Source organism: Perca fluviatilis, chromosome 7 (assembly GCF_010015445.1).
Source record: "Perca fluviatilis chromosome 7, GENO_Pfluv_1.0, whole genome shotgun sequence".
Taxonomy (NCBI): Eukaryota; Metazoa; Chordata; class Actinopteri; order Perciformes; family Percidae; genus Perca; species Perca fluviatilis.
Genome location: NC_053118.1, coordinates 36,895,203 through 36,907,536, shown reverse-complemented (window position 1 = coordinate 36,907,536; position 12,334 = coordinate 36,895,203). Strand labels below are relative to the sequence as shown.

The 12,334-nt window shown below is 44.3% G+C and overlaps 1 protein-coding gene across 1 annotated transcript in view; it reads right to left on the bottom strand.

The window, feature by feature from the left end:
* Nucleotides 1-12,148, bottom strand: part of pik3r4 (phosphoinositide-3-kinase, regulatory subunit 4) — a 29,439-nt gene extending 17,291 nt beyond the window's left edge. Inside the window, exons 1-9 of the mRNA XM_039806174.1 lie at nt 11,796-12,148; nt 7,747-8,488; nt 6,391-6,524; nt 5,930-6,140; nt 4,351-4,743; nt 3,357-3,491; nt 1,832-2,053; nt 748-921; nt 394-539 (exon numbers count right to left, since the gene is read on the bottom strand). Of these exons, the coding sequence (XP_039662108.1) occupies nt 394-539; nt 748-921; nt 1,832-2,053; nt 3,357-3,491; nt 4,351-4,743; nt 5,930-6,140; nt 6,391-6,524; nt 7,747-8,464 (2,133 nt within the window). The 5' untranslated portion in view covers nt 8,465-8,488; nt 11,796-12,148. The remainder of the gene's footprint in view (nt 1-393; nt 540-747; nt 922-1,831; nt 2,054-3,356; nt 3,492-4,350; nt 4,744-5,929; nt 6,141-6,390; nt 6,525-7,746; nt 8,489-11,795) is intronic.
* Between the last annotated feature and the right edge of the window lie 186 nt (nt 12,149-12,334).

Sequence of the window (12,334 nt, the reverse complement as noted above, 5' to 3'; positions counted from 1 at the left end):
ACACACCTCCCTGTAAGACCAGCACGCCCAGAATGCACCTGAACACACCTCCCTGTAAGACCAGCACGCCCAGAATGCACCTGAACACACCTCCCTGTAAGACCAGCACGCCCCAGAATGCACCTGAACACACCTCCCTGTAAGACCAGCACGCCCCAGAATGCACCTGAACACACCTCCCTGTAAGACCAGCACCCCCAGAATGCACCTGAACACACCTCCCTGTAAGACCAGCACGCCCATGGGCGCACAGATGGGTGCAGGTGCATTTGATATTTAAACGACGTGGGTGCTGGACGAGAAATTGACAACTGCGTCGGTCTTAAACTAGCAAAGACACTTTGTATCGGGCTTTGCGTTGCGCCGGGTGCGAGATAGGGCCCTAGGACTCACCTGGATGATGGGCTGCATGATGAAGGGGTTGAGGTGGGGCATCAGTTTGCAGTAGACGTCGGCCACGTTGAGGTGCTGTGCGATGACGGTGATGAAGCCCACGGCCCCGTAACGGATCCACAGGTTGGGGTGACACAGGAACGGAGCTACGGCGAGAGCCAAGGAGGACAAATTACATTTTAAACCACGTGTGTCAAACTCAAGGCCCACCCCCCCGAAATCCATTTTAGGTTCACAACAAGTTTCGGCCCTGGCTAGTTGTGTGACCAAACCAAAAAGACAGGAAACTGCTTTCAAACTCCAATAGCGCGACTCCCAGAGTCTGAGGTGCGTTCATCGCGCTGTGGATCTTACCGATGTCAATGACTAACTCGTAGATGTGAGGTTTCTGCAGCAGACCCAGCTGACACATGCAGGTGAGGGAGTTGAGAGCTTTGTAGATGACGAACTCCTCGGTGTCGCTCAGCCCCTGCTGGAGGAGAGGCTTCAGGATGGAGGAGCTCTGCCAGCCGACGTACGCCGCCACACCTGCGACACAACAGGCGCAGCCAGGAGGCCATCAAGACACACAACAACCGACATACATCCCTGTCGCAGCTAGGGTTGGGTACCGAAACTCGGTGCCAACAGGGAACCGGTGCCGACGTAAACGGTAGTAACGAGACCGAATAAGAACGAAAGTTTCGGTGCCTCATTTCGGTGCTTGACTTTACACCACACCTGACAGCACGTAACATTAGCCTAGCTTTAGCTAGCAGCTGGATTAAACACCGGTAAAATGCTGACAGCTAACGTTAAACAGTGTAAAGTGTGACTGTATTTCACTGTGGAGGACTTCAACAGCGGGATGTAACAGTCTGCACTGCAGCGCAGCAGCTGCCGCTGTCGCAATTCATAGATATACAGTAGTAGTACTAGTAGTACTAGTAGTACTAGTAGTACTATGTTTATATGGTCGGAATTAAACAACACAGACGGTGCGTTCACTTGCAGCTGCCGTTGTCGGAATTAAACAACACAGACGGTGCGTTCACTTGCAGCTGCCGTTGTCGGAATTAAACAACACAGACGGTGCATTCACTTAAAACAGGTAGCCTCGTGGTGCATTCACAGTAATTGTAAAATACACTTTTCCCTTCTGGGGTTCAACAGCAATTTACTGGTGAAATAAGTTATTGTTATTGTTATAGTTATTACATTATTATTAAATCTTTAATTTTGACCATGGCCTTAGCAATAAACAAGTCACTGACTGTTGTTTACTACCCTTATTTTTATTCTTCTTCTTCTTTTTTATAACTTTATTGAAAAGTACCGGTTCAGGCACCGTTTAGGCACCGGCACCGTTGTAAAAGTATCGATTTAGCACCGGAATCGAAAAAATACCAAACGATACCCTACCCTAGTCGTAGCGACGTCCGACGGAGGCTTTTCTTACCCACGATGCTGTCGAAGAAGGCGCCGCGCAGGTGCCAGTCGTTCTTGTCGTTGAGGAAGGTGATCATGTGGGACAGCAGCACGTCGTTGGCTTTCTGCCGGCCGAAGAAGACGCAGAGCCGCGTGATGCCGTTCTCCATCAGCGACTGTTTGACGATGTTCTCCGAGTCGCTCAGCAGCGTCACCACCTTCTGCTGCACCATCTCGTGCAGCGCCTGCAGCTCTGGGAACACACGGCGGCGCGCAGGGGTGGAATGTAACTATTAAATATATCTACTCGAGTACTGTACTTAAGTACAGATGTTGAGGTACCTGTACTTTACTTGAGTCTTTTCTTTTCATGCCACTTTCTACTTCTACTCCGCTACATTTAAGAGCGAAATATTGGACTTTTTACTCTACATTCATCTGTTACAGCTTTAATTACTAGTTACTTTAGTTACTAGTTGCTTTAGTTACTAGTTACTTTAGTTACTCCGCTACATTCATCTGTTCCAGCTTTAGTTACTAGTTACTTTAGTTACTAGTTACTTTAGTTAATTCCGCTACATTCATCTGTTCCAGCTTTAGTTACTAGTTACTTTAGTTACTAGTTACTTTAGTTACTCCGCTACATTCATCTGTTCCAGCTTTAGTTACTAGTTACTTTAGTTAATCTTCACATTCATCTGTTCCAGCTTTAGTTACTAGTTACTTTAGTTAATTCACATTCATCTGTTCCAGCTTTAGTTACTAGTTACTTTAGTTACTTCACACATTTATCTGTTCCAGCTTTAGTTACTAGTTACTTTAGTTACTCTCGCTACATTCATCTCTTCCAGCTTTAGTTACTAGTTACTTTAGTTAATCTCTACATTCATCTGTTCCAGCTTATAGTTACATTTTAGTTACTCCGCTACATTCATCTGTTCCAGCTTTAGTTACTAGTTACTTTAGTTACTCCATCATTCATCTGTTCCAGCTTTAGTTACTAGTTCACTTTAGTTACTACTGTTCCAGCTTTAGTTACTAGTTACTTTAGTTACTCCGCTACATTCATCTGTTCCAGCTTTAGTTACTAGTTACTTTAGTTACTCCGCTACATTCATCTGTTCCAGCTTTAGTTACTGTTCGCTTACATTATCTGTTAGTTACTAGTTACTTTAGTTACTCCGCTACATTCATCTGTTGCAGCTTTAGTTACTAGTTACTTTAGTTACTCTGCTACATTCATCTGTTGCAGCTTTAGTTACTAGTTACTTTAGTTACTCTGCTATAGTAATCTGTTACAGCTTTAGTTACTAGTTACTTTAGTTACTCTGCTATAGTAATCTGTTACAGCTTTAGTTAGCTTTGGTGTTAGTACTTTTACTTCAGTAAAGGATCTGAATACTTCTTCCCGCCCTGCGTGTTGGCCACACAGATACACACTTGTTTTGAGTAGCAGGAATGGGTCGTGTCTGTGTGTGTGTGTGTGTGTGTGTGTGTGTGTGTGTGTGTGTGTGTGTGTGTGTGTGTGTGTGTGTGTGTGTGTGTGTTCTTTGTACCTGAGTCGTAGTTTTCGTTGGGGTGGAGTATTTCCTCCGTGTCCTCGCCGCTCAGGTCGTGCTCGGTGTTCACGTTGTTTTCCTGAACCAACTCCAGGAAACGCAGCGCGCTCTCTGCCAGATGGGCAATGTTCTCTAAACATCAGCCGCAAACCCAAGAATAAAGAGAGAAAGACTTTTCTAAATCAGTGTCTCCCATACGCTGGGTACCACCGTTCATCTCCTCACTATCTGCTAGCTGTCTGTCTCCTGAACACACTGTAAAAAACATCTCCTCACTATCTGCTAGCTGTCTGTCCCCTGAACACACTGTAAAAAACATCTCCTCACTATCTGCTAGCTGTCTGTCCCCTGAACACACTGTAAAAAATATCTCCTCACTATCTGCTAGCTGTCTGTCCCCTGAACACACTGTAAAAAACATCTCCTCACTATCTGCTAGCTGTCTGTCCCCTGAACACACTGTAAAAAACATCTCCTCACTATCTGCTAGCTGTCTGTCCCCTGAACACACTGTAAAAAACATCTCCTCACTATCTGCTAGCTGTCTGTCCCCTGAACACACTGTAAAAACATCTCCTCACTATCTGCTAGCTGCCTGTCTCCTGAACACACTTGTAAAAACATCTCCTCACTATCTGCTAGCTGTCTGTCTCCTGAACACGTGAAAAACATCTCCTCACTATCTGCTAGCTGTCTGTCCCTTGAACACACTGTAAAAACATCTCCTCACTATCTACTAGCTGTCTGTCCCCTGAACACACTGTAAAAACATCTCCTCACTATCTACTAGCTGTCTGTCCCCTGAACACACTGTAAAAACATCTCCCTCACCATCTGCTAGCTGCCTGTCTCCCCTGAACACACTGTAAAAACATCTCCTCACTATCTGCTAGCTGCCTGTCTCCTGAACACACTGTAAAAAACATCTCCTCACTATCAGCCAATAATCGACAAGAATGTCCACCACCACCGAACCCTAAGCTCTCCTGACCTGCGTACGCCAGCCGGACGATAGTGGCGTCGTCCTGGGCGAGGTGGGCGATGCCCGGGAGGATGTACTCGGGATAGATGTTGACGTCGTTCCTCGGCACCTCCTTCACCAGCGCCAGCACCTTGGCGAGGGTGCGCACGGCCTGGGCGCGCACGCGGGGCACGTGGTCGTTGCAGAAGTGCAGCAGGTAGGGCGTGATGCGGTCTAGCAGGATGTCGACGGCGAGCCGCGGCGCCAGGTGCAGCGTGAGCTCCAGCGCCGCCAGCTTGGAGTCGCACGAGTGCAGCGTCTGCAGGCAGGACGTGATGACAGACACCAGCACCATGAGGCCCTGCTCCTCCCGGGAGCTCAGCACGCCATCGCTGCGTTCCTGAGACCAAGACGAAGACGAGCCTGGAGGGGGAAAACGGGCAAGGTTACCCCCCAGGTCTCCACAAGTTTAATTTAAGACTTTTTAAACCCTCCTGTTGTCCTCGGCTCAAATTTGACCCATTTTCAAAAAGTTTCTATATCAGAAATTTTGGGTTACTTTCAACCAAAAAAATATGGGTCAATACAACGCTCTTCACAAGTAAAATAAATGATCAGTTCACTACTTTCATTGAAAAATTGTATGCTGTATTTGCATATCTATTTGCTTTGTAATAATATTAAAAAAAAAAAAAATTTTTTTTAAATTTTTTTTTTTTTAATAATAATCTTTTTTGTTAATTTTGGGTTTTTGTATAAATAAAAATTTTAATTTAATAAATTATATAATATTATAGAATGGATGAAAAAAAAAAAAAAAAAAAAAAAAAAAAGGTTAAAAAATGGTGGAAAAAGGTTAAAAAAATGTTGGTAAAAAATAAAAAATAAAAAAATGGAGAAACAATTGACAAAAACATCGGAAAAGATGACCAAAACATTGGAAAATGTGACAAAAACATCGGAAAAGGTGACCAAAACATCGGAAAAGGTGACAAAAACATCGGAAAAGGTGACATAAACATCGGAAAAGGTGACCAAAACATGGGAAAAGGTGACCAAAACATCGGAAAAGGTGACAAAAACATCGGAAAAGGTGACCAAAACATCGGAAAAGGTGACATAAACATCGGAAAAGGTGACATAAACATCGGAAAAGGTGACCAAAACATGGGAAAAGGTGACCAAAACATGGGAAAAGGTGACCAAAACATGGGAAAAGGTGACCAAAACATGGGAAAAGGTGACCAAAACATCGGAAAAGGTGACAAAAACATGGGAAAAGGTGACAAAAACATCGGAAAAGATGATTAAAAACATCGGAAAAGGTGACAAAAACATCGGAAAGGGTGACAAAAACATCGGAAAAGGTGACATAAACATCGGAAAAGATGATTAAAAACATCGGAAAAGGTGACAAAAACATCGGAAAAAGCGAAAAAAGACCAAAACCTTAAAAATAAATTTGAATTTTAGATTTTGATCCCAGAAAAACAAAACGCTGCATGGTGGACGGGAACAACACAAAGGTGAAGACCCCGCGGAAACCCTGAGAAAATGCTGTTTCACCGCGTAGCCATCCGAACGGCGAAGACCTCCGGCAGCCTCTCACCTCCTCGCAGGTTGTGCAGGATGTTGTCCAGGTCTTTGCGGATGACGAGCATGCGCTCGTCCGCCGACTGGAAGGTCTCTTTGGCGAACTGAGCCATGTACGGCTGCAGGAAGGTGTAGAAGATGTCGGGGAAGGCTTTCCCTCGCTGCTGCTTGAGATACTCCTCGGCTGTCAGACGCCTCTCCGGCTCCCGCTGCACCATCTGAGCGACCTGAGAGAGGAAACCACTTTCTGTCAGAGGAACCTGCAGCACTGTAGAACCGATAGGACCCGTTAACTACTGTCAGGCTACATTTACATCGCAGCCGAGCCGATACTAGCAGTGGGTACAGCAGAGATCAAACCAGCATCCCTTTAGACAGAAAAGATTGTGAATCTCTTGTCAGAGAAAAGAATTGTGTGCTGTATAAATAAAACTTGACTTGGTTTTTAACAACCAGCCAGCCGCCAGCGATCGTTACCAGCTCTCGGACGCTCCGGTCCTCGATCTTCATGAGGACGTGCTCCGTCTGGAAGTGGCCTTTACGATACGCCAGCAGCTGGGACAGATCGAAGAGAGGGACGCCCTCTGTGAAGAGCTCCGCTATCACACAGCCTGAAAACACAGAGACACATTTCAAATACACACAATGCAGTCGGAACGGCTGGTTTTCATGTAACAGCCCTTTAAATACAAAACCATTCAAGGCATTACTAGCGGTTTTATTATTTGTCTTTACCCATTTAGGGCCCTATCTCGCACCCGGCGCAGCGCAAAGCCCGTCCCAAGTGTCTTTGCTAGTTTAAGACCGACCCAGTTGTCAGTTTCCCGTCCAGCGCCCGCGTCGTTTAAATAGCAAATGCACCTGCTCCCATCTGTGGCCCATGGGCGTGCTGGTCTTACAGGGAGGTGTGTTCAGGTGCATTCTGGGCGTGCTGCTCTTACAGGGAGGTGTGTTCAGGTGCATTCTGGGCGTGCTGGGCTTACAGGGAGGTGTGTTCAGGTGCATTCTGGGCGTGCTGGTCTTACAGGGAGGTGTGTTCAGGTGCGTTCTGGGCGTGCTGGTCTTACAGGGAGGTGTGTTCAGGTGCATTCTGGGAGTATTGCTATCTTGAGGCAGTGGGAAGTGATCGCGCCATTGACCAACAAAAACCTGGTCTAAAGTCAATAACGCAGCATTTCATTGTTATTTTAACAGAGTATTAGTAAAATGCTCCTAGGCTCGTGCACAGCGCGCACACACTATGCTTGTTACACACACACACACACACACACACACACACAGGGACGCACAGCGCCAGCGCACACACACACACACACACACACACACACACACACACACACACACATGCAGAAGATTACTAATAAAATATTAGGGTGCAAATCCTCCATCATAACAGCAATGCTCCAAGGTCCAAACGCGCCTGGCTTTTAAAGGGAATGGGAGATGATCTCTGATTGGTTGATTGCATGTTACGCCCAAAACACACCTCTGATTAATGAAGACACTAAGTACAACCCTTTAGTACCAGGCGCCCGGCACACGGACCCTTTTTTCTGGCATCAAACTATCAAAAATAGATTTGGACACGCCCTGAACACACCTGCGCCAGGCGCTTCACTCCGCGCGCTGAGATCGTTAAAATAGGGCCCTGAGTCTTTATATCCACATTATTGGTGATTATTCATCCAAACTCTCATTGTGTAAATCATATTTTGTGAAAGCACCAAAAGTCAACCGTACAATATCGCCATAGAGTTATTTCGGTCACCAATATAGTGATATTTGATTTTTTTTCCCCCATATCTCCCAGCTCTAATTGAAACGCCTCTCTACCTGCGGAGAAGATGTCCATGGCCTGTTTGAGCTCCCCTCTGCCCCGCTGGTTGTTGTTGGTCAGGTCCACCAGCGGCGTGTTCTGGTCGCTCTCCGTGGTGAACATGCTGCCGTCCACGAACCTCTCCGGCGCGATGTAGCACGTCCGCCGCCGCGACGTGTCGAAGAAGTAGTTGAAGTCGGCGGGGTTGTCCTCCGGCAGGTACGTGGGCTTGAAGCTGGCGAAGTCGGTGAGCAGCACCCAGTTCCAGCTGGTCACCATCACGTTCTCCGTCTTGATGTCGCCGTGGCGCACGCCGGCGCGGTGCGCCTGGTCCACGGCGTTGAGGATCTGGAAGGCCAGCCAGCGCTTCTCCACGTTGTTGAGGAAGGGCCGCGTGCTGATGCGGTCGTACAGGTTGTCGCGGGCGTACTGGCGGAACAGGATGGCCGCCTTCTCCGTCAGCGAGGCTTTCTGGAACGGCAGGCAGTTCTGGCACGAGTGCAGGCGGATCTTCAGCTCCTCCAGCTCCTGCTTGTAGCTGGTCAGCGGCAGCGACGGGTCCTGGATGGCGAAGACCTTGACCACCACCAGGCCCTCGCGGTGCTTGGCCCGCGCCACCTTGAAGAAGCGCGTGCTGCCCAGGCTCTTGTCGTACTCGTGGTCGTGGATGTCTGAGAAGTAGCTGTCCACGGACAGGATCTGGGAGGGGGCGATGCCCGCCAGCTGGTTCCCCATCGCGGCGCCTCAACACAAACGCGTCTGCGCGGGGAAGTAGGGGGAAAAAAAAAAAAAAAAAAAAAAAAAAAAGATCGGTTTACGGTGCTCAGAGCAGGGCTGCAAGATCCTGATGTTGCGATTGCGGTATGAGTCACGATATTGGAGGGAATGATCATTTTTGTATCGTTATTCTCATTTTCACTGTAAAATATTAAAAAAAAATTATATTTAAAATGTTTTGGAGATGATCTGTACAATCATTTTGAACCCAGGCTTTATCCAATGGTCACATTTCTATTCTGATCATGTAATACAGTAGATATATAGATACAAAATTAGATAGATAGATAGATAGATAGATAGATAGATAGATAGATAGATAGATAGATACAGTAGATAGATAGATAGATAGATAGATAGATACAGTAGATAGATAGATACATAGATAGATAGATAGATACAGTAGATAGATAGATACAGTAGATAGATAGATAGATAGATAGATAGATAGATAGATAGATAGATAGATAGATAGATAGATAGATAACTATCTTGACCACAATTTAATTTGCACTAACTGTATTCTGACTCTATACTACATCTCAGCAATGTTATAGATTGTCTGTTCTAGGGCTGCTCCCTCTTAGTCGATTAGTCGACTAATCGGTGGTTTTGGTCTTAGTCAACCTAGATTTCTTTAGTCCATTAGTCATGTTTGAGGCTTTTCTCATGCTGAATGACTTATCTCTGGTAAACACAAGAATTAAAGTGGTGCTTTTAGCATAACTCTTTGCGGAGAAACTCAGATTTACAGATCTGTCGATTAAATCAACTAATCGATTAGTCGATACGATTGAATGAGTGTTAGTCGACTAAGAATTTCTTCACTCGAGCACAGCCCTAGTCTGTTGATGTATATTATGTTATAACCATACCACTTTAGCATATACATCGACTTACTTACACCTCACTTTGCGCCGGCTTTGAACTGCCTACTTAATCTGTACCTTTGTAGCCTATTGTATTCTGTTTTCTTGCATTATATTGAATGTAAAACTGTAGGTTGTCTTGTACGCTCATGCTTTTCTTGGTCAGATCGCCGTTGCAAATGAGAACCTATTCTCAACGGCCTACCTGGTTAAATAAAAATAAAAAACAGATAGATAGATACATCATTAACAGGATGATAAAATAACAAATCCACATGAACAATATGGACCATAAAAGAAAAGATAATAAACTAAAGGGATGTATAAGCATGAGCCGCTTGCAGTGCCAGGACAGGGACTGACCCCTGTGATTCAGCATGCATGCTGAAGTTTCTAGGTTGTTCTGGTGCCTGGTTCGGGGCTGGTCCCAGTGGCCAGGGTCTGAGGTTGTCTCAGACTGCACCTTTAACCTTCGTGTTCGTTTAATGGTGGGCCAGAAATAACATTCAGGAGTCCCCTAGTTCCAGTCAATTATCTTTAGTGACAATATTGCAAATTATTACACCATGTGCATATGGGTCAAACTTCCTCCTCCTCTCTCGCCCTAACGCCAACATGTCTCTTCAGAGTCTGACCCAGCCCTAACTTTCTGGTGTCTTCTTATCCTCTGTCGCAATGGTCCCGTTGCCGCTATCAGTTGGACATAATCCAGACGTCTCGCTTCCCATGCCCGGAGAAGTTGTATCGCGCTAGCCACGAAATGCCTGTCTCGGCCGGAGATGTTGTTACTATTATACTTTATCGTTGTACTCTGTGTTCCAAATGTTTTCATTCTTGTTTCAAAGTGTCTTATTGGGTGCCTAAAATGTTTTACTATGTGTATTCTGTTACATGTATTTCGCAGTCTTATCTTACACAGGCCTCAGAAAGGGGAGCAACAGGGTCATCTCACGGCTCAGACATTTTACCCTGCCATATTTTGGTCCTTCAGTAACTTTTTCATACACTGCACCTACAGTCATCACTAAACCTCCTGTCTCGGTTTCCTCATTTGTTTCTATGTTAGAACTTTCCCGGGAGAACGCAGTACTCCCTAATTTTGTCTTATCATTTACAGCCCAGATGGCACTCTCACAGTCCAGAAGGAACAGAGACAGGGAGGTCAGCCATGACCTCGGGCCTTCTACTAATATTCTACAGAATATAATCTACAATGGTAAGGTGCTCTATGAGAGGGGGTGTCATGGTGGTAGTGCAAATAAGTCCAATAGTGCAAGGATAAAGTCTAGAGACCAGCATTAAATATGGACAATGTAAGAGAAATTAGCACATATTGAAAAAGATAATGCCTTATTTGCATCTTTAAACATCACATTTCAGAAAACTTGTATTATAAAAAAAAATAATTGTCTCAATGTAAGTTATCAACCTAGACAGTTTAATGGTGATATCTATAAGTTTAACCCTTGTGTAGTCTCCCCGTCAACAAGGAACCGGTTGTCCTTCAGGGTCAAAAATTAAAACTTTTTTTTGGCAATTTTTTCTATGCTTTTGATTCTTTCTTTTTTTTTTATTTTCTTTTTTTTTCAACGTTTTTATTTTTATTTTTTATCAATGGTCAATAAGCCTAGCATATATGATATTATACCTATTGTTTTTGTTTAAAAAAAGAAGAAGCAGAAACTATGAATTATTTTTGACTAATAGTTAAGATCAGAGGATGTTGAATGGATCACAGACTGGTTGATGTCAAAGTTCAGTCTGGATGCTGTTTTGGAAACTATTTCAACATGTTTTTCAAATGCTATAAAATCTAATAAAAAAAACACCCACAATTTCTAAATTCCATGAAAGTAATAATTAATTTTCCCTGCTTTCCCCCCATGTTGTTTTGGTTGAAAGATACCCATGTGTCTATTTTATTTATTTCAGGTTTATTTAACAGGGACAATGCACACTAATAATACATAACAAAAAATGTGCAGTGTGCCAGAATTAGCCAAAAGGCTATTTAACATCTGCTGTCCCTGGACAGATCATACAATGTCACACCTAAAAAGATAAAAGGATTATAATAGTACATAGAAGTTTAGTCCAAAACAAGTAAAATTGACTATAAATGTAAAAAGAAATGATCAAGCATATAAACAGTGTCTGATACGTTGAAAACAAGTCAAATTTGAGCCGAGGACACCACAGGGGTTACATAGTTTCCCTATTACCCTGCAGCTACAGTAATCTCCCCCGATAATAATCCATGGGAGTAAACGAGACTCACATGATTCAGCTACACCAACTTAGCATGCTAGCTAACAGTTATTACCGCCCTGAAATTAACTATTTCGGTTAAAAAACACTTTCCCACAAACGCATTATGTCCCGGTTTAAACAATGAAAAGAGTACGTGCTGTTGTTGTTACCAGCTGCTGCTGACAGGACCGTTGTTGTTGTTGTTGTTGTTGTTGTTGATGATGATGATGATGATGATGATGAGTGTGTATGTGTGCTAATAGCAGGCTAGCGAGCAGTTGACGTTTAAAGCGACGCTGCTAACGGTAACAAACTTCAGCCTGAACGCGGAGTAACCGTCTTCATTTCGTTTCCCGGTGCTTTTGGCTACGACAGCTGTCAAGCTATCGTCGCCGTCCTGCCGCCGTTAAAACGCCCCGCTGTGGTAAACGGACCGTAACCGTTAAAAATAAAACGTAAAAAAGTAGCAGCCTGAATCACGGTTAGCTTGTTAGCCGTTTTCATCTGTTGTTATGAATCCGGGTCAGACCGGAAACTGTCAACTCGATGCTAGCGCCCCTGCTGGTCTAGTTACTGCAAAGATCGCCTATCGAGAAGATGACCCACTCAGTAGCTAAAACATATATAATAATAATAATAATAATAATAATAATAATAATAATAATAATAATAATAATAATAATAATAATAATAATACATTTTATTTATA